This window comes from Dromiciops gliroides, chromosome 2 (genome assembly GCF_019393635.1).
Source record: "Dromiciops gliroides isolate mDroGli1 chromosome 2, mDroGli1.pri, whole genome shotgun sequence".
Taxonomy (NCBI): domain Eukaryota; kingdom Metazoa; phylum Chordata; class Mammalia; order Microbiotheria; family Microbiotheriidae; genus Dromiciops; species Dromiciops gliroides.
Window position 1 is genome coordinate 478,422,985 of NC_057862.1, and position 21,903 is coordinate 478,444,887.

A 21,903-nucleotide genomic window follows, 5' to 3' on the forward strand; every position below is an offset into this window, starting at 1 on the left:
TAAATTCTTTATTCCCCGTGATAATTAGAATACTGAGGATTAAAATGAACATCTGGCTTAGTTCTCATTTTGATATTTGGTTGAGATTGACAAACACAAAAGGAAAAATAATTTCACTAAACATTTGAACCATCTTAAAACATAATGTTTTATTTAGATACTATGGTGCCAAAAATATCAAACCTTCCCCCCCACCCCCACCCTCCCATGTTTCTTGGAGATGGGGCTTAAGTGACTACTTGGCTTTCTTTGAAAATATTTATGATTGTGCATATACACAAGCACATGCACACAAATAATCCTTTGTGCAAAGTGAAATAAATCTCATTATGAAGAAAATTATAATTAAACTTCTGAAAATAGAGACAGCATAAAAAACGTTGAATCAATACCCTACCCAGTCTGATGGTAAAATAATAATAATAATAATAATAATAATTCTTCCTGCCAGTCAGTAAGGGTTGGCACTGACTCTTTGAAGAAAGTTCACTCTTGAATCCCTGTCAAGAAATCTTCCTAATCTTTTGACATCCATGTGGTCTAACATTTCCTGCCAATTTCTGGCCTGATTGCCTGCTGTAGCCAAGATTCTGAGGATCTCAAATTGAATTAGTAAGGAAGTCCTAAAACAGAAATTGCTGGTTGGAGTTTGGCATAAAAGGTTGGCATTCAAGAAGACAAGGAGAGGACATGACCAAACTAACATATTTGAACAGAAATCATTAGCTGAAGGTAGTTATCACCACTGTCATGTAAGAACAGGATACTAGAGGTTGAGAAATTCTCTAGTTATTCAATAATGTTTTTCTTTCTTTAGTAAATACGTGAGGATCCTAAAAGTCTTGTGTTGGCCAAATCCTTTTAAGATGATATTTAAGATGAAGATTCTAGGTAAATAAATCTTACTTGTAAAACATGTGCTCTGTGAATAATGTTCCATTTCTCTTGTTTGTGGGATACATTGAATGAAGATGATATACTTTCTCCACAGCAGGACAATTTTAATTTTATACATCAGAGATTGAGCAACATTTTAACTTAGGTTAGCCTAATGAACAAATTCTGGTATGGGGTGTGCTTATTTATTAAGATATGCACTTACCTCATTTGCAAGAATCTTGATTTCAGAGAATTATGAGTAAGGGGTTAATTACTACCTTCAGTGAGAATAAGATGTGTTGTTAATGAATTTATGCCAAATGATATAAGGATATGATGACATTCTGCCTAACAGGATGATTACTATTTTTCCAAGTCTTGGCCCAAGGTATAAGTAGAATATTTAAGACGGCACTTAATCTGGAATGATTTTTCATTTGTAATCCTAAATTAATTTAAAAATAAAGTTGAAATTTTATTGACTTTTGAGTCCATTAGCTTTATGGTGTCAAATTTAAAGAATTTTATTAGCTTGATATTAATTTCCTAGCCTTTAGACTAATCTCTTTAGTTAAGTATTTCAAAATATGCTAGACCTTTTTTGAAAAGGACCTTTTATGTCATATCTTTTTTATGTAGCCTAAAATATATATATTTTTAAAAATGCTGTTTGTAAAGCATGCAGTGCCTTTGCTTTTTACCTAAAGCCAAAGGCAATTTTATCATTTGAAAATATTGATCAATATGTAAAAAGGTTCAAAACAATGCTAGAGAATAGAACCCATGGTTTAAATTGTATTGGTAATTTTACAGTACATTTGATTAATAATGTTCTTTCTATACTATCTATATTATCACCTTTTCAACCATACATATGGGTTTGTATTCAGGATCCCAAAGAAAACAGATTTTTTTTTTTGAAGAAAACAGATTTTAATGCAAGTTAGATTGTAAATAAAAAATAGATATTAAGTATGTACCCCATCAAGGTGTCTGTGGCATTGCTATTTGTCCTGCTTTCTTGCATACTTTATAGCAAAAAAAGGACATAATTATCAAACTTTGTATTGCTTCAGTCTTCTCATTCTTTTATCTGTATAAACTGAATCTTATCTGTCCCTCTTGTCAAAATTTTATTCCATTCACCGGATTTCCAGATGTATTTCACAGTCAGTAATGTTGTGTCCTGAATGAGACACTTATCCTGGAATGTTCCTTACAACCTTCAGAGACGCTGCTTTGTAAATGAAGTATTAGAAAACATTCTTTTTGGTGCTGTTTTTTCCCAAAATATAGAACTGTTGCTGGAAAATACCATCAAAGTGTAGTGTATATGTACACAAAAACAATAACAAAGAGGTTAAGCACTGTCCCAATGATTCCTAACATGGCTAAAATAGATTCTTCTTTTTCCTCTTTTTCCTCTTGCCTCTTTACATCTTCTACTGTAGTAATAGCAGAGGTACCCATTTTTCTAGCAAATATCTTCACCAATATTTTGACATCTAACTAGAGAAAAAGAAAGAGAAAATGAATGTTCTCTTAAAGAAGTAATTTGAGCTTTCTATAAAAATGTGTTTAACATTTGCAATTATTGCCTTTCTGTAGGTTTGTTAGAATAATAATTGTAATTTCTCAGTGTACAGCTATCTTTGTATTTTTGTGTTGATCACATTAAATATTCTATATTATTTCTTCTAAATTTAGAGTATATGGTAGTTTAAATCATCAAAATGCTATTCATTTTAAAAGTTCTACAGCAACATAAATGATCATTTAATTTCAAGGAACTTATCACAAAATTATAGTATATAATGTTTGCATTTTTTGAAATTTTAAGTACATTTTTATTTCCCAGTACATGTAATAGCTGTTAACCATAATTTGCTCTAAGTAACTCTTTAAGTTGTTAAATATGAGATTATTAGCCTAAAAGAAAAATCTCCTATTTTCCTGACCTTAGAACACTTTGTTTTATAAAACCCAGTTTTAATAACCTGCATTTGAAGCATTACCACTAGAATTATTTTTTACTGCAGCTTTGAAAATCAAGTCCATTTTGCTAACCAATTAGAACATATAAAAAAATTATGGCTAATTTTATGACCAAAAATTATACTCTCTTTCAAGCCTAATATAATTGCCAACCTAAATATAGTAATTTAAAAATTGTTATTCCTTACCCTACATTGCATCAGGAATAAAATGTCATCGGACATGCTGCTTATTCCATAATAGTGATGAACCAACCTTTCATCTTCATAGAGATGCTTTTTATGCTCAGAGAAAAAGAAAAAAAATATTTATATATTTCTATATCTACAGCAGGGAATTCCTTAGTAAAAAAATTTTTTGTGAAAAAAATATAAGAAGCTTTCAATCTCTTAAAAGGCACAGGCCTTATCCATCAGAAATGCATTGTAGCTTTTCAGTATGAAAGGGTAACCTCATTTTCAATATCAATCCATACTGTAAACATGTTCCATTTTCAGTGGTAGAATTCTTTTTATTTTAAATCCTATATTTGCTGAATCAGGGTAACAATATCTGCCATTCAAGTTTCATATGCTCAGGGAAAAATAGTTTGCCGTTTCTCTTCAGCTTTCCTTTTAGACGAGCCTTTTAACTAGTGTACGCCTTTCCAGCCATCTGAAGAAGCTTTCTCCCGCTGAAAAGCTGTAGCTCCAAATGCAGAAAGCTGAGTGTTTGATTACACTACCTAGCTTTAGTCCAGGCATCTGAAAAGCAGAAGAGTAATTTTATTGTCATAATTATAAAATGTCACACACCTGCATTGGCAGTCTTTTGTGATAATTCCAAAGTATTCTTCAAGCGTTGCATAATTTAGCAGCCAGGCACATCTGAGGAACAGAAAGACAGTGACTTCAGTTGCTTACTGTAGTGAGCTGTGACATTGATTAAACATGCACTTGGCACTTGCTGAATAAAGACAGAGCTACAAGCCACCCTTGCAGACAGTGAGTTGCATAACAATGTGTGATGGCTCTGCTATTTCATTGTCAGGCCAGGCACATTTTAATCCTGTAACAACACTGAAGAGTGCCATGTGGAAGGGAGCTGAGTTAACTATACTTCGGGGTTTTCTGGTGAAGCATATGACAAATGCTGACATTAAGGAATTCAAGCTTGAAATGGCGATTCTGTTGTTTTATGCTTTGCTTGACAGGCAATTTTTCGTGATAGAATTAAAATTGTCTTTCCTTTTTATTCACTTACTGTCTGTATTATACATACTTTAGCGTGGAAAGACAAGCATTTTAATGGGAAAATGTGAACATTGTAATTGGATCTCCCTTTCTCAAGCATATTACATGGGACCTACTTTCCATTTTCATAATATTTTGACATCCCCCCCAACTATGCATATATATGTATTATGTACATATGCACATATGTACACATGTTACTATAAAGTAGCAGCATGGTATAACTGATAGAAAGTTGACTTCAAAGCCAGGAAAATCTAAGTTGAAGGCCTGCCTCTAACACTTTTTTTTTTTTTGGTAAGGTAATTGGGGTTAAGGGACTTGCCCAGGGTCACACAGCTAGTAAGTATCAAGTGTCTGAGGCTGGATTTGAACTCAGGTCCTCCAGAATCCAGGGCCAGTGCTCTATCCACTGTGCCACCTAGCTGCCCCTGCCTCTAATATATATTGACTATGTAACCCTGGAAAAGTCACTTAACATCTCTGTACCTCAGTTTCCTCATCTGTCACAATGAAGGGATTGTTGTATGTGATGGCCCTTCAAGTTTCTGCTACTTCTAAATCTATAATATTATGTGTTCACTTCATGGCAAAATTTTTGTATACAACACTTGTTACTATTTGTATAATTTACCTAGAATTTCACAAGTATTTAATTATGTTTCTCACAATATTCTTGCAAAAAGAGATGGAAAGATATTGTATTGACGATGGCACCGTTTGGAACTGGCCAAATTGAAAAGTTCAGTGCCCCCTTTGCTTTTCTATTTGTAAGAGTAAATATTTAATAAATACTATAAGCAGAGTAAATACTTTAAAAAAAAAAAAAGAAAAAGAAAAAAAGTTCAGTGTCATTGTGTCAGGAGACCCCCATCAGTATTCACTCTAAGATATGTGACTGTCCCTGTCCTATTTAACATTTTTATTAGTGCCTTTGGGCAAAGGCCCTTACATAAAATGTTCCTCAGATTTGTTCATGACACAAAGCTAGAAGGATTAGTAAATACGTCAAGTGACAAAATCCGGAAATAGCTTTATAGGTTCAAGCATTGACTGAATTTAAGGAAATGATATTTAATAGGTATTACTATTATGTCTTATATTTTTATTTTGCAGTGTGAGAGAAAGAATAATGTACAGTGATGCTTGAAAGATAGTTTGGAGCAAGATTATTCATGGGGGGGGCGGTGCAGCTAGGTGGCGCAGTGGATAAAGAACTGGCCCTGGATTCAGGAGGACCTGAGTTCAAATCTGGCCTCAGACACTTGACACTTACTAGCTGTGTGACCCTGGGCAAGTCACTTAACCCTCATTGCCCCGACCCCAAAAAATGGAAAGAAAGAAAAAGAAGGGAGAAAAAAAAGATTGTTCATTGGAGGAAAACATCCATTTTCTCCTGGACAATCCTACAAGTACTAAAAGGCAAGTTATCAGTTTTTCACCTCTTCCTCTGCCTTCCCTTACAAAACCCTACTCTTGGTCCACATAGTGACCTTCAATTGCTTGGTTCTCTCCCAGACCATCTCCTGTGCTAGCCACTGTCCTCTTTTCTCCATCTTGACCCCTTGGCAAACCAGTTCAACTTTTAAATTTATATTATACAATCTCAACTAGACTTTCACTGCTGCTAATAGTCCTTCAGTACCTGCCTTATCAACTCAGTATTCCACTTTCCACAGCCAGCAGCTCTTCCAAATTTTTTCATCCCTCTTCAAACCTCCGGTGGCTTTTCTCTTCCACATTTTTAGCTGAGCAGCTTGCCTCATTTTATACAAAAAAAAAAAAATGGAGGCTATTCACTATGAATTGCCTCTTCCTCATCTCCTATCAGTAAGATACCTTCTGCTACTATTTTCTCCTTTACTATGTTTCACATGATGAGGTGGACTTATTCCATACCAAGCCTAACCCCTCTGCCAGCTCAAGAAATCCCATTCCATTCTTTCTACTCCAACAGATTTCTCCCTGTGTCATCCCCCCTCTGTCATTTATTTTCAATCTCTAAGTTTTTTTTATAAAGTATTTTATTTTTTTTCCTGTATAAAGATAGTTCTCAACTTTTGTTTATACAAGCTTTCCAATTTCAGATTTTTCTCCCTCCCTCCCCCATCCCCTAGACAGCAGGTAATCTGATATAGGATGGACATATATATATATATAAAATAACATTAAACATATTTCTGCATTAGTCATATTATAAGAGAAAAAATCAGAGCAATGACGAAAACCCTACAAAATAGAAAAAACAAAAACAAAAGAAATAGTATGGTTCATTCGCATCTATACGACCACATGTCTCTTTTTTTTTTTTTTCGTTTTTTTTTCCTGGATTTGGAGATCCTCTTCTGTACCATTGCATTGATGAGAAGATATAGTCCATCACAGTAGATCAACACACAGTGTTGATGATACCGGTATACAATGTTCTTCTGGTTCTGCTCATCTCTCACTCATCATCAACCCATGCAGGACCCGCCAGGTTTCTCTGAACTCCTGCTCATCGTTTCTTACAGCACAATAGTATTCCATTGCATTCATTATACCAAAACTTGTCTAGCCATTCCCCAATTGATGGGCATCCCCTCAACTTCCCAATTCCTTGCCACCACGTAAAGAGCAGCTATAAATATTTTTGTACATGTGGGTCCTTCTCCCCTTTCCATGATCTCTTTGGGGAAAAGACCCGAAAGTGGTATTGCTGGGTCAAAGTGTATGCATAGCTTTATAGCCCTTTGGGCATAATTCCAAATTGCTCTTCAGAATGGTTGGATCAGTTCACAGCTCCACCAACAATGCATTAGTGTTCCAATTTTTCCATTGCTTCTCCAACATTATTTTCCTTTTTTGTAATTTTGGCCAATCTGATAGGTATCAGGTGGTACCTCAGAGTTGTTTTAATTTGCATCTCTCTAATCATTAGAGATTTAGAGCATTTTTTCATATGGGAATAGATAGCTTTGGTTTCTTCATCAGAAAACTGCCTGTTCATATCCTTTGACCATTTCTCAGTTGGGGAATGACTTGGTCAATCTTAGTTTTCGGGACTGTAAAGAATTAATTGTTATTTGAGGTTTTTATGCCTCGGCATGAACTGACCTGGGGCTCCGCAAACCACACGGTGCTCCACCCACTGGTTGTAGCCATTGCCAGGGCTCTGGCACTTCACGCCATCACCACTCGCTGACCCTTACATGGGCCTGGCAAAATTATAATGATTGGAAGCCTAGTGAGCGCAGTCATGTGACTGTCAGAGCGGCCATCCCATTGGCTTGGGACTGTGTGGGGTGTTTCTAGGTTTGGGGGAGGAGAATTGGGCATTCTAGGTGGAAGCTGGAAAGTGACAGGTGTTATGCTGCGTATTTTCAGCTGATTCCTGGGCGGTGGTATTTTTTCAGGTATTATAATTTCCCTTTCCCCATTTTATTTCCTTTCCCTTGATCCTACTGATCCTGTTTGTGGGTTTTTTGGGTTTTTTTTGCGGGGCAATAGGGGTTAAGTGACTTGCCCAGGGTCACACAGCTAGTAAGTGTTAAGTGTCTGAGGCTGGATTTGAACTCAGGTACTCCTGAATCCAGGGCCCAGCGCTTTAACCACTGCGCCATCTAGCTGCCCCTGTGGTTTTTTTTTTAAGCTCGTATCTTGTTAAATAAATCTTGTTCTGTTTTGAGGGAGGCTGCCAGTCTCCTTCCTTGCCCCAATATTGCGGTGAGCCGCTTAGCTAGCACTCCCCAATTAAAAATTGGTCCCCACAGGACACTACTCTTTAGCATGTTTCTCCTCCTACTTTTCTGACTCCTCCTCATTCTCCTTTACTAGATCTTTCTATAGCTCATGCCCTCTGTTGGTGTCCCACGGGGTTCTTTCATAAACGTGTGTGTGTGTGTGTGTGTGTGTGTACATATACATATACATTTATTTTTATATTTATTAGTCGTTTTCTGAAAGAAGAATCAGAACAAAAGGGGAAAACTTCAAACAAGAAAGAGCAAAAACAAAAAGTAGAAACAGTATGATTCAATCTGCCTTCAGAATCCACAGTTCTTTTTTCTGGATGTGAAGAATATTTTCCATCATGAGTTCTTTGGAATTGTCTTGGATCATTGCACTGCTGAGAAGAGCTAAGACTATCATAGGTTGATCATCACATAATGTTGCTGTTACTGTGTACAATGTTCTGGTTCAGCTCACTAAACTCAGCATCAGTCCACTTAAGTCTTTCTAGGTTTTTCTGAAATCTGCCTGCCATTAACTTTCTTACAGCATAATAGTATTCCATTACATTCATGTACAACAACTTGTTCAGCTATTCCCCAATTGATGTGCATTCCCTGTAAGTTCTTTCTTGGGCTGTCTTCTTTCCTTCCTCTATACTACTTCACTTGGTGATCTCATCAGCACCATTGGATTTAACCATTATCTCTATGCTGATGATTCTCACAATCTATTATATATTGCTACAAGCTCTCAGCTGACCTACAATCTTGCATCTCCAGCTGCCTTTCAGGCATCTCAAACTGGATGTCTGGTATACACTTTAAATTCTTGCATGTCCAAAAACTGAGCTCATTATCTTTCTTTCAACACCTCTTTCCTTTTCTGTCCTTCCCTGTTACTATAGAGGGCAACACCATCCTACTAGTTCCCTCAGGCTTAAAAACCTAGGCTTCATCTTTACTCCTTACTTCCTATACCTCTCCCTTCTACTCCTTTCAATCTGTTACCATTTTACCCTCAGTACCATATCTCAAATATGTCCTTCTCTCTCTTCTGACACTACCACCCATCTTGTACAGGCTGTCATCATCTCATGCCTGGAATATTATAATCACCTGCTGATTGGTCTCTCCCTGCTCCAAGCCATCCTCTATTCAGTCACCAAAGTGATTTTCCTAAAGCTCTGGTCTGACCATATTACCTCACTACTTAATAATTTGGCGGGGAGCAGGGCAATGAGGCTTAAGTGACTCACCAGGATCACACAGCTAGTAAGGTGTCAAGTGTCTGAGGCTAGATTTTGAACTCAGGTCCTCCTGTATCCAAGGCTGGTGCTTTATTCACTGTACCACCTAACTGCCCCTCAATAAATTCTAATGACTAGTCACTGCCCTCAGGAGCATACATTCTTATTAAAGATGCAAGGTATATGCAGACAAATAGGTAGAAGATAATTTGAGAAAATTGAGCATTGGATTAAATCCAGGATGGAATGCTGATGGTTCTTTCTGTAGTAAAAATTTGGAAAGTACTAAAGGAGAATGCTGTTCTCTTGCTGACACTGCATGGAGCTGAAAATGAAAATGTTTCAAACATTTATGCCATTCAACTTCTTAACATATTATTTCTTTTTCTTCAGATGGGGCTTGATTGTATTTTTTTAATATTATTTAAGATTATGAGGGCAGCTAGGTGGCGCAGTGGATAGAGCACCGGCCCTGGATTCAGGAGGACCTGAGTTCAAATCCGGCCTCAGACACTTAACACTTACTAGCTGTGTGACCCTGGCAAGTCACTTAACCCCAATTGCCTCACCCCCCCCCCCCAAAGATTATGTATTTTTTCCCAGCTAAAATGAAACATTTTGGAAAGAATCTAATGTCAATGAAAGCAGTGATCATCCTGTTTGTATAATTAGTGACAGGCAGGCTCTCTACTCCATTCTTTTGAAACTTTTGGAAATTCATAGAATTGTAGATTGATACCTGGATGATTGGGTTTATTTTCATTTCTCGAAGTGATGGTGATAAGCGCATTAATAATAGTGAATTTTAGGGGCAGCTAGATGGCGCAGTGATAAAAGCACCGGCCCTGGAGTCAGGAGTACCTGAGTTCAAATCTGGCCTCAGACACTTAACACTTACTAGCTGTGTGACCCTGGGCAAGTCACTTAACCCCAATTGCCTCACCAAAAAAAATAATAATAATAATAATAGTGATTTTAAATTCAGAATCACTAGATTGAATTTAACTTCAGTGCTTTGTTAATTGAACAATGCCATAAAGTCCTTTGAAATACTCATTGGATCAATGGAATAGGTTAGGCACAGGAGACACAGTAGTAATGACTATAGTAATCTACTGTTTGATAAACCCAAAGACTCCAGCTTCTGGGATAGGAACTCAGTATTTGACAAAAACTGCTGAGAAAAGTAGAAGATAGTATGGCAGAAACTAGGCATAGACCATTATACCGTATACTAAAATAAGGCCAAAACCAGGTACATGATTTAGACATAAAGGATGATACATAGGTAAGGAATAGTTTACCCTCTCAGGTTCTGTGGAGAGGAGAACAATTTATGACCAAACAAAAGATAGAGAATATTATGAAATGCAAAATGAATGATTGTGATTACATTAAATTTAAAAGGTTTTGTACAAACAGAAGCAATGCAGCCAAAATTCGAAGGGAAACAGCTGGGAAACAATTTTTACAGCAGTGTTTCTGATAAAGGCCTCATTTCTAAATATACAGGGAACTAAATCAAATTTATAAGTCATTCACCAATTGAGAAATGGTCAGAGGATATGAACAAGCAGTTTTCAGATGAACTCAAAGCTATTGTTGCCATATGAAAAAAAAATGCTCTAAATCACTATTGATTAGAGAAATACAAATTAAAACAACTCTAAGATACCACCTCTCACCTATCCTATTGGCTAATATGACAAAAAAGGAAGATAATAAATGTTGGAGAAGCTGTGGAAAAATTGGAATAGCAATGCATTGTTGGTGGATTTGTGAACTGATCCAGCCATTCTGGAGAGCCATTTAGGAACTATGCCCAAAGGGCTCTGGGACTGTGCATACCCTTTAAACCATTAATACCACCACCTGGGTCTGTATCCCAGAGATCATAAAAAATAGGAAAAGGACCCCCATGTACAAAACTATTTATAGCAGCTCTCTCTGTGGTGGCAAAGAATTGGAAATTGAGGGAATGCCCATCAGTCGGGGAATGGCTAAACAAGTTGTTGTATATGAATGTAATTGAATACTATTGTGCTATAAGAAATGATGAGCAGGCAGATTTCAGAAAAACCTGGAAAGACTTAAGTGGAGTGATTGATGCTGAGTGAAGTGAACAGAACCAGGAGAACATTGTACACAGTAACAGCAACATTGTGTGATGATCCACTATGATAGTCTTAGCTCTTCTCAACAGTGCAATTCCAAAGACAGTTCCAAAGATCTCATGATGGAAAATGTTCTCCACATCCAGAAAAAAGAACTGTGGATTCTCAATGCAGATTGAGCCATACTGTTTCTACTTTTCCTTTTTTTTTTTCTTGTTTGAAGTTTTTCCCTTTTGTTCTGATTCTTTCACAACATGACTAATTCAGAATATGTTTAATGTGTTTGTACATATATAACCTATATCAGACTGCTTTCAGCCTTGGGGAAAGGGGAGGGAAAGGAGGGAGAGAGAAATATTTGTTTGGCACTAAAAATCTTATGGGAAAACAAAAAGAAAGAAAAGTACACACTTCATTTTTTTTTTCTTAGTCCTTTAAAGGTGAGATAGGTATGTTTTTCCAAACCTGACTAATTGAAATAGTGCTACATCAACCACAACAGTGAACTAAGTTCTTTCCCCCAAGGAATGTGATATTTGAAAATAAAATTGCTTTTTCAGTTTAAAACCCTGATTTCCTTCTCATCCAGACCTATATCAATAATTGTAAATTAGCATAAAACGTGAGAAATTTCTTCAAAACTTGCTTATCTACTTTTGGGTAATGCACTATAAACTCTTTGAATACATAACAGCATAACTTTTTGTTGATGACTAAAATTCTAATAAAGCCCTGTTTTCACCTTTAACAAAGAAAACTAACACAACCATTATCAATAATACTTTAAAGTTTTCCCCATTTATTTTTAGCTGATGTGTGTGTTGAACTTTTCTTGATATTAGCTCACATTTTAATTTATTCAGTCTTTTCAAGTTCCTAGCTATGCCATCAAGGCACATATTGTAATAAGAGCACTGAATCTGATTTTTTTAAAAAAAATACCTATAGGGGGCAGCTAGGTAGCGCAGTGGATAAAGCACCGGCCCTGAATTCAGGATTTCCTGAGTTCAAATGCGGCCTCAGACACTTGACACTTACTAGCTGTGTGACCCTGGGCAAGTCACTTAACCCCCATTGCCCCGCTAAAAAATTAAAAAATTAAAAAAAAAATACCTATACCTTGCAAGACCAGTAAGTAAAGTTTGAATACCCCTTTCTTTTATATTGTCTGTGGGCCCTATTCTATACAATTCATTAGATGAAAAACAAATTTCCAGATGATCTCAATTAGACCAAATATAGTATTAATTTTGTTTACTTTTTAGATACAGTAGAAAGCATCTAGTTGGCCACAGTGGATAATGCGCTGGCCCTGTATTCAGGAGGACCTGAGGTTCAAATCCAGCCTCAGACACTTGACACTTACTGGCTTTGTGACCCCTGGGCAAGTCACTTAACCCTCATTGCCCCGCCTTCCTACCCCAAACCCAAAACTTTTTGATAAGTAACATTGAAAAAATGCATAGTATGTTTGCATATTAGTAGCATATACATCCCCCAAAACATGCCCCTAATTAAAAGAAAGTGGCGAAATTGTGATATTTAGTAGTATGCATTTTAAAACTTTTGCCAATTTGGTTATTGTGGAGTATTACTAGAGAAAATGGTCGAACGTATCTAGTTTAAATTTAATCCTTAGAGATTATTATGAACATCCAATACAGAACTTTTGAATGTTGGTAAAAACCACCTTGAAATTTGTTAGCTAGAACACTTCGCTCCATTTAATAGGTTTTTAACTAAGATATTACATATTGAATATCTCAGTGGAGAAATTATACTATTTCTTTATTTCTTTCTGATTTGATGTTTTGATATGTTTTAATAATTAGCATTTTAAATAATTTAAAAACTGAATTTTAGGTCACAAAAACTATTCCATAGATTAGTAACATCTCTACTTTTGGATTTGTGTGTATGTACACACAGTAATTTTGGAAAAGAAACTTCTATTTAATAAATCATGAATTAGTAACTGATATATGAAAATTTGAATTAATTGATGTATTTCTAATATTTGAAACACTGGTTTAGCATTTAGAAAATACTTTGCCTAGGTTTTTACCAGATTTCTAGTCTATTATGGGTACTTGTAAGGCAACTTGTAAGGCCTTTTTTTGTCATTCTTACTGACTAATTTGCAAATTTCACTCCAGACTTCTTGATAATTTTTATTAGCATTCTTAGCACTTTACTCTCTTGGTTTGAGAACTATTCCTTCTCTTTCTCCTTTGCTTATCTTCCTACAATTGGATTTCTCAGAGTTCTGCCTTTCAGCTTCTTATCTACTTGCATGGCTTAAATTACCATTTCTTCTGGAGATGGCTTCCAGTCCAGATTTCTCCCCTTTCCATCTCCCAAACAATTCTCCAGGGATTGAATCCTTTATTTCTTACTATGTATTTACTGGATGTTTTAACCTAAATGGAACACCACCATCTCAAATTAAGTCAAAAATTTAACTCAACTTGCACATTCACAGATTTTTGTCTTTCCCCTAATTTCTCTGTTTTATTGGATGGATACAATATATCCACAAACACACCAGGTTCAAAATCTCAGCTTTTCCCTTGAGTCTTCCCTCTTGTTCAACTTGCATATAGACACATTTGTGAAGTCTTTTTTCTTGAAACCTCCACAATCTTGTGTCCATCTGACCCCATCCTTTCCTCATACTGACATCATCCTACTTTAGACCTTTATCTCTTCACTTGGAACCTGAGTTCCTAACCTATTGTGAGCACGTAAAACAGGTGGCTTTCAGTACCTTTTCCCAACCATATTCAGTTATTAAAGTAAGTGAATTCTTGTGTTTGTCATGTTTAGGCACCTAAGAAATAGATTAATTTCAGTAGCAAAAAACCAATAGTTTTTTACCAAATATTCCTCACATCCCCTTGAAAAGGATCTCATACTCCATGGTGATGGTTATGCATGTTCCAATTTAGGAACCCCTCATTTAGATAATGATGAGCCCCTAACTGTTTGAAGGAAATTCAGGTCATTTAACCTCAATAGAAGACAATACCTTGTCTTCAAGTATTTGAAATAGTGTTCTTTGATAGAGGTATTTGGTCTGTTTCCTGTGGTCCTAGCAAGCAAATAGCAGATTTACAGACCTTGGTGTTTAAAAAATAGTAATAACCCCCATTAGCTAATTAACTGATTGATTGGGGGAGGAATTCATTTAAAAAACAAACATTTTTTGTTCCAAATCCCCCCCCCCCCACTCTTCAAGAAGACAGACAATACAAAATCAATTATATATGTGAGGTAATGCAAAACATATTTCCATATTAGCCATGTTTGAGGAAAAAAGCCAGGACAATAAAAAGCAAGAACTATAAAGAAAATTAAAAGATATTATCCATCTGGATTCTAAAATCATCAATTATCTCTTTGGAGATGGATAGCAATTTTCATTGCGAGTCCTTTGAAATTGTCTTGTTTCATTGTATTGATCAGAGTAGCTTTCACAATTGATTATCCTTAAAATAATGCTCTTATGGTTTACAATGTTTTCTTGGTTCTGTTCATTTCACCTTGTATCGGTTTATATGTCTTAGATGGGGGGCGGCTAGGTGGCGCAGTGGATAAAGCACCGGCCCTGGATTCAGGAGGACATGAGTTCAAATCCAGCCTCAGACACTTGACACTTCCTAGCTGTGTGACCCTGAGCAAGTCACTTAATCCCCATTGCCCTGCCAAAAAAAAAAAAAAAGTATATGTCTTAGATGTTTATGAAACCATCCTGCTCATCATTTCTTATAGCACAATAGTATTCCTTCACAGTCACATACCATAACTTGTTCAGCCATTCCCCAATTGATGGGTATCCACTTGATTTCCAGTTCTTTGCCACCACAAAAAGAGCTGCTATGAGAATTTTTCTATAAATAGGTCCTTTTCCTTTTTCTTTGATCTCTTTGAGATACACACCTAGTAGTGGTATTGGTGGGTCAAAGTGTATGCACAGTTTTATAACACTTTGTGTGTAATTCCAAATTCTTCTCTAGAATGGTTAGACTGGTTTATAAATCCACCTACAGTGCTTTACTGTACCTGTTTTTCCACATCTCCAAAATTTGTCATTTTCCTTTTCTGTCATCTTAGCCAGTCTGAGAGATTTGAAGTGGTATCCCAGTTGTTTTAATTAGCATTTCTTTAATCAGTAATGATTTAGAGCATTTTTATGTAACTTGATAGCTTTGATTTCTTCTTCTAAAAACTGCCTATTCATGTCCTTTGACCATTTATCAAAATAACACAGAACTGATAGTGATAGCTCACTGGATCCAAAATTTTTTGACAGGCCATGCCCTGAAGGGCTTGACATTTTCAAATCATACCCTCCATTCAGGCTGCCCCATCCCTGTCACTCCCATTGATGAGTGTAGCAAATGGCTAGGTTTGTCTAGGCTACTGCCGCCATCCATCATTTTATAACCCAGCTAGCAGCCCTGTTGCTTCCTACCTTTTACCATTGCTATTAGAAATGGGTGTGTCAACGTAATCTCATGCTTACAACTCACCATACTTGAGACTTTCCAAACCAAAAGAGCATATCTACTTTAAATGTAATCCTTAAAGATTATCATGAACATACAATACAAAACTTTTAGGAAATATGCTCCTTTAGGCAGAGACTACTTATTGTTTTTATATCCTGAGACCCTAATGCAGCTCATGGCTCATAATGTTTAATGGATATAATTTTAAAATTAATTTAGTGTAGGGGGTGGCTAGGTGGCGCAGTGGATAAAGCACCAGACCTGGATTCAGGAATACCTGAGTTCAAATCTGGCCTCAGACACTTGACACTTACTAGCTGTGTGACCCTGGGCAAGTTACTTTTCCCCCATTGCCCTGCAAAACAACAACAACAAAAAAAAACAAAACAAAACATTTAGTCTAGAACATTAGGATAAATCTAATAAAATGAAATTTAATCAGTACAAATGAAAAGTTCTGTGCTTGGTTTTTAAAAAAAAAAAAAACTTCACAAATACAAGACAGAGCCTTTACCCATCAAATTGGCAACAACAAACACAATAAAAAGGCTCCTTGCTGAAGGAGCTGTGGGAAGACTGGTAGACTAGGATTCTGTTGCAGTGTTGGAGCTGTGATAGATATATACTTCAAAAAAAGGGAAAGGGGGAGAAGGAGAGAGGGGAGAAGAAAAGAGAGAAGTCTATTACAGTAACTGGTCAGTTTTAGCAAAGAACTGGAAACAGTGGGTCCCTATTATTTGAGGAATGGATGAACAAATTAAAATAATTAAAGTAAAATGAAAGTAATGGAATATTATTATGCTATAAAAATGATGAAAGATATGAGATCACAGGCAGCTGGGATAGTGAACAGCACCAGGAGAACAATTTATACAATGATTACAACATATTAAAGGAAAACAAACTAAGATTGAATGAAGCATTTAAGCATTTTCAATGTACAAAGAATACCAAGGAATATCATCAATGCAGTAACCCATTGTGATTCCAAAATACTGATGGTAAATTATGCTTCCCACTCCTCGGCACAGAGAGAAGGAGACATTTTCAGACACAGCCAGTGTGTGCATTTGCTTTGCATAAGTACTTATTTGATACAAGGAGTGCTTTTATTTGGAGGGGGAAGGAAGAAACTTGGAAGTGGGTATTGATAGTGATACTCATGGGGAAAGGGGTAGGAAAAAAGTGTCCATGAATCATTTTTTAAAAGTTTATAATTGGGGACACAATTATGCAGAGCAGTGTTGAAATAGACAAAATTTAAATATATATATTTAAAACTACATATAGTTTTCATGTGTGTATACATACATTAAAACATATATATATATGGTATATTTCTTTCTCAGTGGGTAGGGGAGGAGTGCAGGGAGAAAGAATTTGGAACTAAAAATAAAACATTTTAAATTTTAAAAAATTTTAAACTACACAGTAGAGATTTAGGGTTTCATAAGCACTCTTTTTCTTGATATGGGGAAGTTTTTTGTCATATTCATAATAATTACAAGGAAATTTTTTTTAAGTGAAGGAGGCATAAAAAATATGTTTCTATTGAAGGAAAAAATCTTGTAGCTGTCACACTGCTGCTTTTCTCACATTGTTCTTTGATTTGGAATGAAAGGGAAATGGAGGGGACCCTTGAACTTGTTTTCTTAATTTGCCCTGTTTTCCAGAAACGAAGCCTCCTAAACTAACATAACAGTGATATTTTGCAAATGGACTCTATTAAACTTTCAGTGCCCTTGAAGCCAAGTGAGCTATAAGACCGATAAACTGTTTGTGCAGCTGGCACCTTTTCAAATAAGCAGAACATCCTCTGTGGGCCGGTGTTGCCAAGCCCTCCTGGCTCCCTCTTGATCCCTCTCCTCTACTGCTCCCTTCATCTTCCCACACTACCACTATTTGGGAGGGGTTTATCCTCCACTCCTCCTGGGAGACCTCCCCTTTTTGTTGTACCTATAAATAAATATTCAAATCTGGATCTATAGGGGGATGTGAGTCCTCACGTATATGTGCCTTTCTCTTCAAATAAATCGTTACTACCCATGTCTTGTGGAGTTATGACTTTTGGTTAACAGTAATAGATTTATGTTTCCAAATTGTTTTTAAAGGACTACAGTTGTATTGTAGTGACTTCTAGCAGAGTCATTGTGTCCTTTTATACTCATGATTGCTACTTGAGTTACACAGAATGAGTAAAGGAGGACACTGACTTGCCACATTGTTGGTGTTAAATGTGTCTATTGCACACAGGCCCACTCACCTGTATGCTGCTGGAACCTTGTTAAAATGTAATTGGGAAATGTTTAAAACAATAAAGATGGAGTACAAAATAGATAATGTTAATTTGTGCTTTTCTTAGTCAAATTCAACCCTCCAGATCCTTTTCTCTTTAAGTTGGACACCACTGGTGTCCATTTTACTGTCCCTCACTTAAAAGATGAAAAAAATGAATCCCAAAGTAGTCGCTACTATCAAATGGTAGATCCCAGGATTTCAAGAACTGTCCTCTACCTCACCACTTTTTGTAAGGACATAAGACCATATGTTTAGTATTGGAAGAGACTCCAGGAATCCTCTAATCAACCCCCTTATTTTATAGGTGAAGAAACTGAGCTTTAAGAAGGGAGGGTGACGTGTCTGTAGTCACTTAGGATTCAAACTGTTGACTTTTTACTTCATAGGCAATGTTCTTTCCATTGTACTACACACTGTCTGTCTCAAGGCAATATATGGTTTATTGACAATTATTCCTATGTGAATAAATACTAACCAAGTTAGAGGACAACAAAATTAATTCAGTTTAGCATTGTATAGGAAAGCTTAGTAAAGGCATAGAATATGAGCCAAATTTTTGGATAATTAGAAAGGAAGTGAGGCAGCTAGGTGGCACAGTGGATAGAGCACTGGCCCTGGAGTCGGGAGTACCTGAGTTCAAATCCAGCCTCAGACACTTAATACTTACTAGCTAAGAAAAAAAAGAGAGAGAGAAAGGAAGTTTAAAAAGGAATTATGTGAACAAAAATGTAGGGACAAAATAGCACATCACTTTTCAGGAACAGATTGGCTAAAGCAAGAGGCTCATAAAGGAGTACTTAGGAAGATATGGCTGAAAAGGAAAGATAGATTTACAAGGAGAAAGAGGGGTGTTTATTGAATAACAGCTAAAGAAATTGGCCTTTAACCTGTAGATAATCATGTAGCAATGTTCAGAGTAGAAATGAGGAAAAGGAACAAGACTAGAAGCAGAAATACTTATTATTAAACAAGGTAATATTATTCCAATTATGATAAATGAGGCTGAACTAGGAGTCTCTGTGCAGATGAAATGTATAGATTTTAGAGATATGAAGAAGAAGAAGAAGAAGAAGAAGAAGAAGAAGAAGAAGAAGAAAACAGACTTATCCTAGATGGATTGGGAAATGGTAAGACAGCTTTATGTTCAGCAGAGAGAATTCATAGAACCTAGTTGGCTCTAGATGGTGAGGGAAAGAAGAATCTAAGATGATACACAGTGCTCCTATACATAGAAAAAGAATAATGCAGGGTGGTTTGTTTTGGTTTGGTTTTTTGTTGTTTTTGCTGGGCAATTGGGGTTAAGTGACTTGCCCAGGGTCACACAGCTAGTAAGTGTTAAGTGTCTGAGGTTGGATTTGAACTCAGGTCCTCCTGAATACAGGGCCAGTGCTCTATCCACTGCACCACCCAGCTGCCCCGAATAATGCAGTTTTAATAAAAAAAATTATTTGAACTAGCAAACTCAAAAAAATTTTTTTGCTGTCCTTATAATAATAGTCTTTTGATAGTCTGAGTTCATGTCTTCTTTTTATATAACAAATGGTAGCATCATTCTGAGGAGATTTGGGTTTAAATCATCAACTGAAATTGTGTTGCACTTTTATTCATTGATATTTGTCCACATTTTTTTATGTCCTGAAAATGTCCTTCATGTATAAAGTTAATAATTCAGACTGGAATTTTAGTGTTTTATCTTTATTTTAATTCACATATGGTATGTATAAGAGATATTTTTACCCTTAAATGTAGTACACAGACATTGACATCATGATGACCTCAGTTTTCAGCTACTAAAGGTAAGTAAAGGAAAATGTTTTAATTCCTTTAAGATTGCGATAAATGCAGCATTGTTTCAAACTTATTTTTATACTGCATGTGTATTTACCTTGTGTTTTTTATTTTTATTTTCCCACTTGTTATAGTTCTTGATATGGCCAGACACGTTCCCCTCTACCGAGCTCTGCTGGAGTTGCTCCGTGCCATTGCTTCCTGCACATCCATGGTGCCCCTGTTGTTGCCTCTCTCTACAGAAAATGGTGAAGAAGAAGAGGAGCAATCTGAGTCTCAAGCTTCAGTTGGAACATTGTTAGCCAAAATGAAGACATGTGTGGATACATACACTAATCGTTTGAGGTATAATGATGTGTTCATGCCTTTAAAGTGATCCAAATATATGTGTATTTGTGTTAAAGTTTAATCTCCCTTAAATTTTGTCACATGAAAGAATTATCTTTTTATTACTTTTTTCTCTTGATGCCTCATGATATTATTCAGGTGTGCTCAGTTTGGATAATGGTAATCTGTTTTATCAACTGATTAAGAACATTCTAATTTTTAATTAGTACTTTTCTTTCATCATCTATTCATTAAGTCAAGTCTTAACATTCCATTAAAATCACAACTTAATAGAAAATTAACAGGCTTAATAACTGTCTTTAGGCTTTTACTTGCTTTTTTAAACTACCAGAAAAATTTTGTTCCATTATAACTGGTCATTTGTTGCTTTTTCATTGGCATTCTTAAAAGATATCTTGCTGGTTGGTTTCACTTTTCCCCCTCTATATTAGCTCTGTTTTCTGCCTTATTTTCCTAACAAGCTGGAGCTAAAAACACCCAAGTAAAAAGTACAATGACAGAGAATAAATTGCTAAAAATGTACAATAGTTGTTTGCTAGTTTTTCCTTTGAGGAAGAAAAGGCTTCTCAGATTATCCTGGTTTAGTAGTATAACGATTTGAATGATGCCACCTGCTGGAGAGTTACTGTAGGAAAGCTACACCATGAGGAGAAGGAGTCTGAGGGCAAGCCATGCGGCTTGCCCTGGTGTCAGGAAGTGACACTTGCTTGTGGGTACTGTCAATCAAGGCTATCAGCCAATTAGCTTGGAGATGTGTGTACAAGTGGATGGGACGTTTCCCAGTTTCACAGGAGGCTTGTGGGATGAAGGAGGTATGGCTCATTCTCTTTCATGAGGACTCTTGTGGAAAGTGGAGTTAAAATGCGCTCTCCCTTTGATAGATGAATCTAGGCCTTTCTCTCTCTCTTCACCAAATTCTTATTCTCCTTAATAAATGCTTAAAAGTCTAAACTCTTGCTAAAGCTTATAATTTATTGGCGACCACTCATTAGATATTTTAGACTAACTAGAATTTTCGCCCCTTACAGTTGGTTTGAGAGTGATGTCATAATATTCTCTTTTCAGTGACTGAATGTCAAGTACTGAGGACTATTAATTAGGATAAATCAAAAGGTGAATCTAAGTGGACGTGGTAAGTGAGGATAAGGAGTCTGGAAGGCTTAGAGTTCATATTATTAGAACAACACTGAAGAAAAATGTAAAATACTTTTCGTCATAGTAGTATCATGGAGACTATTTTTTATATATATGTGTATATATATATGTGTGTGTGTGTGTATATATATATATATGTGTGTGTGTGTGTGTGTGTGTGTGTATATTTTTTATTTTATTTTATTTTTTTTTTGGCGAGGCAATTGGGGTTAAGTGACTTGCCCAAGGTCACACAGCTAATAAGTGTTAAGTGTCTGAGGCCGGATTTGAACTCAGGTACTCCTGGCTTCAGGGCCGGTGGGTGCTCCATCCACTGCACCACCTAGCTGCCCAAGACCATAATATTCGATTTTTTTGGGGTAATGTAGAGAATCATCATAATCATGAAATAGAATGTCTGAAGGTTATTTGAATATCATATGTATTTTGAAAATGATATCCAGGAAAATAAAAGTTGATTTTATTTTATGCTAACTAAAGATAGGATATATATAATTTTAAGAGTTGTATGTACTGTGTCTAAACTGGGTGAATTTTGCCTGATATTCCTGCTTTGCACTGTATTATGGGGAGTCTTATACAGATACAATTCAGGATTTTCAAGATTGAGATACTTCAGAATT

At 36.1% G+C, this 21,903-nt stretch overlaps 1 protein-coding gene across 1 annotated transcript in view; it reads left to right on the forward strand.

Moving 5' to 3' along the window:
• The window catches only part of BIRC6 (baculoviral IAP repeat containing 6), a 304,070-nt gene that overhangs the window by 226,123 nt on the left and 56,044 nt on the right, over window positions 1-21,903 (forward strand). Inside the window, 1 exon segment of the mRNA XM_043981000.1 lies at window positions 19,912-20,122. Coding sequence (XP_043836935.1) covers window positions 19,912-20,122 — 211 coding nt within the window.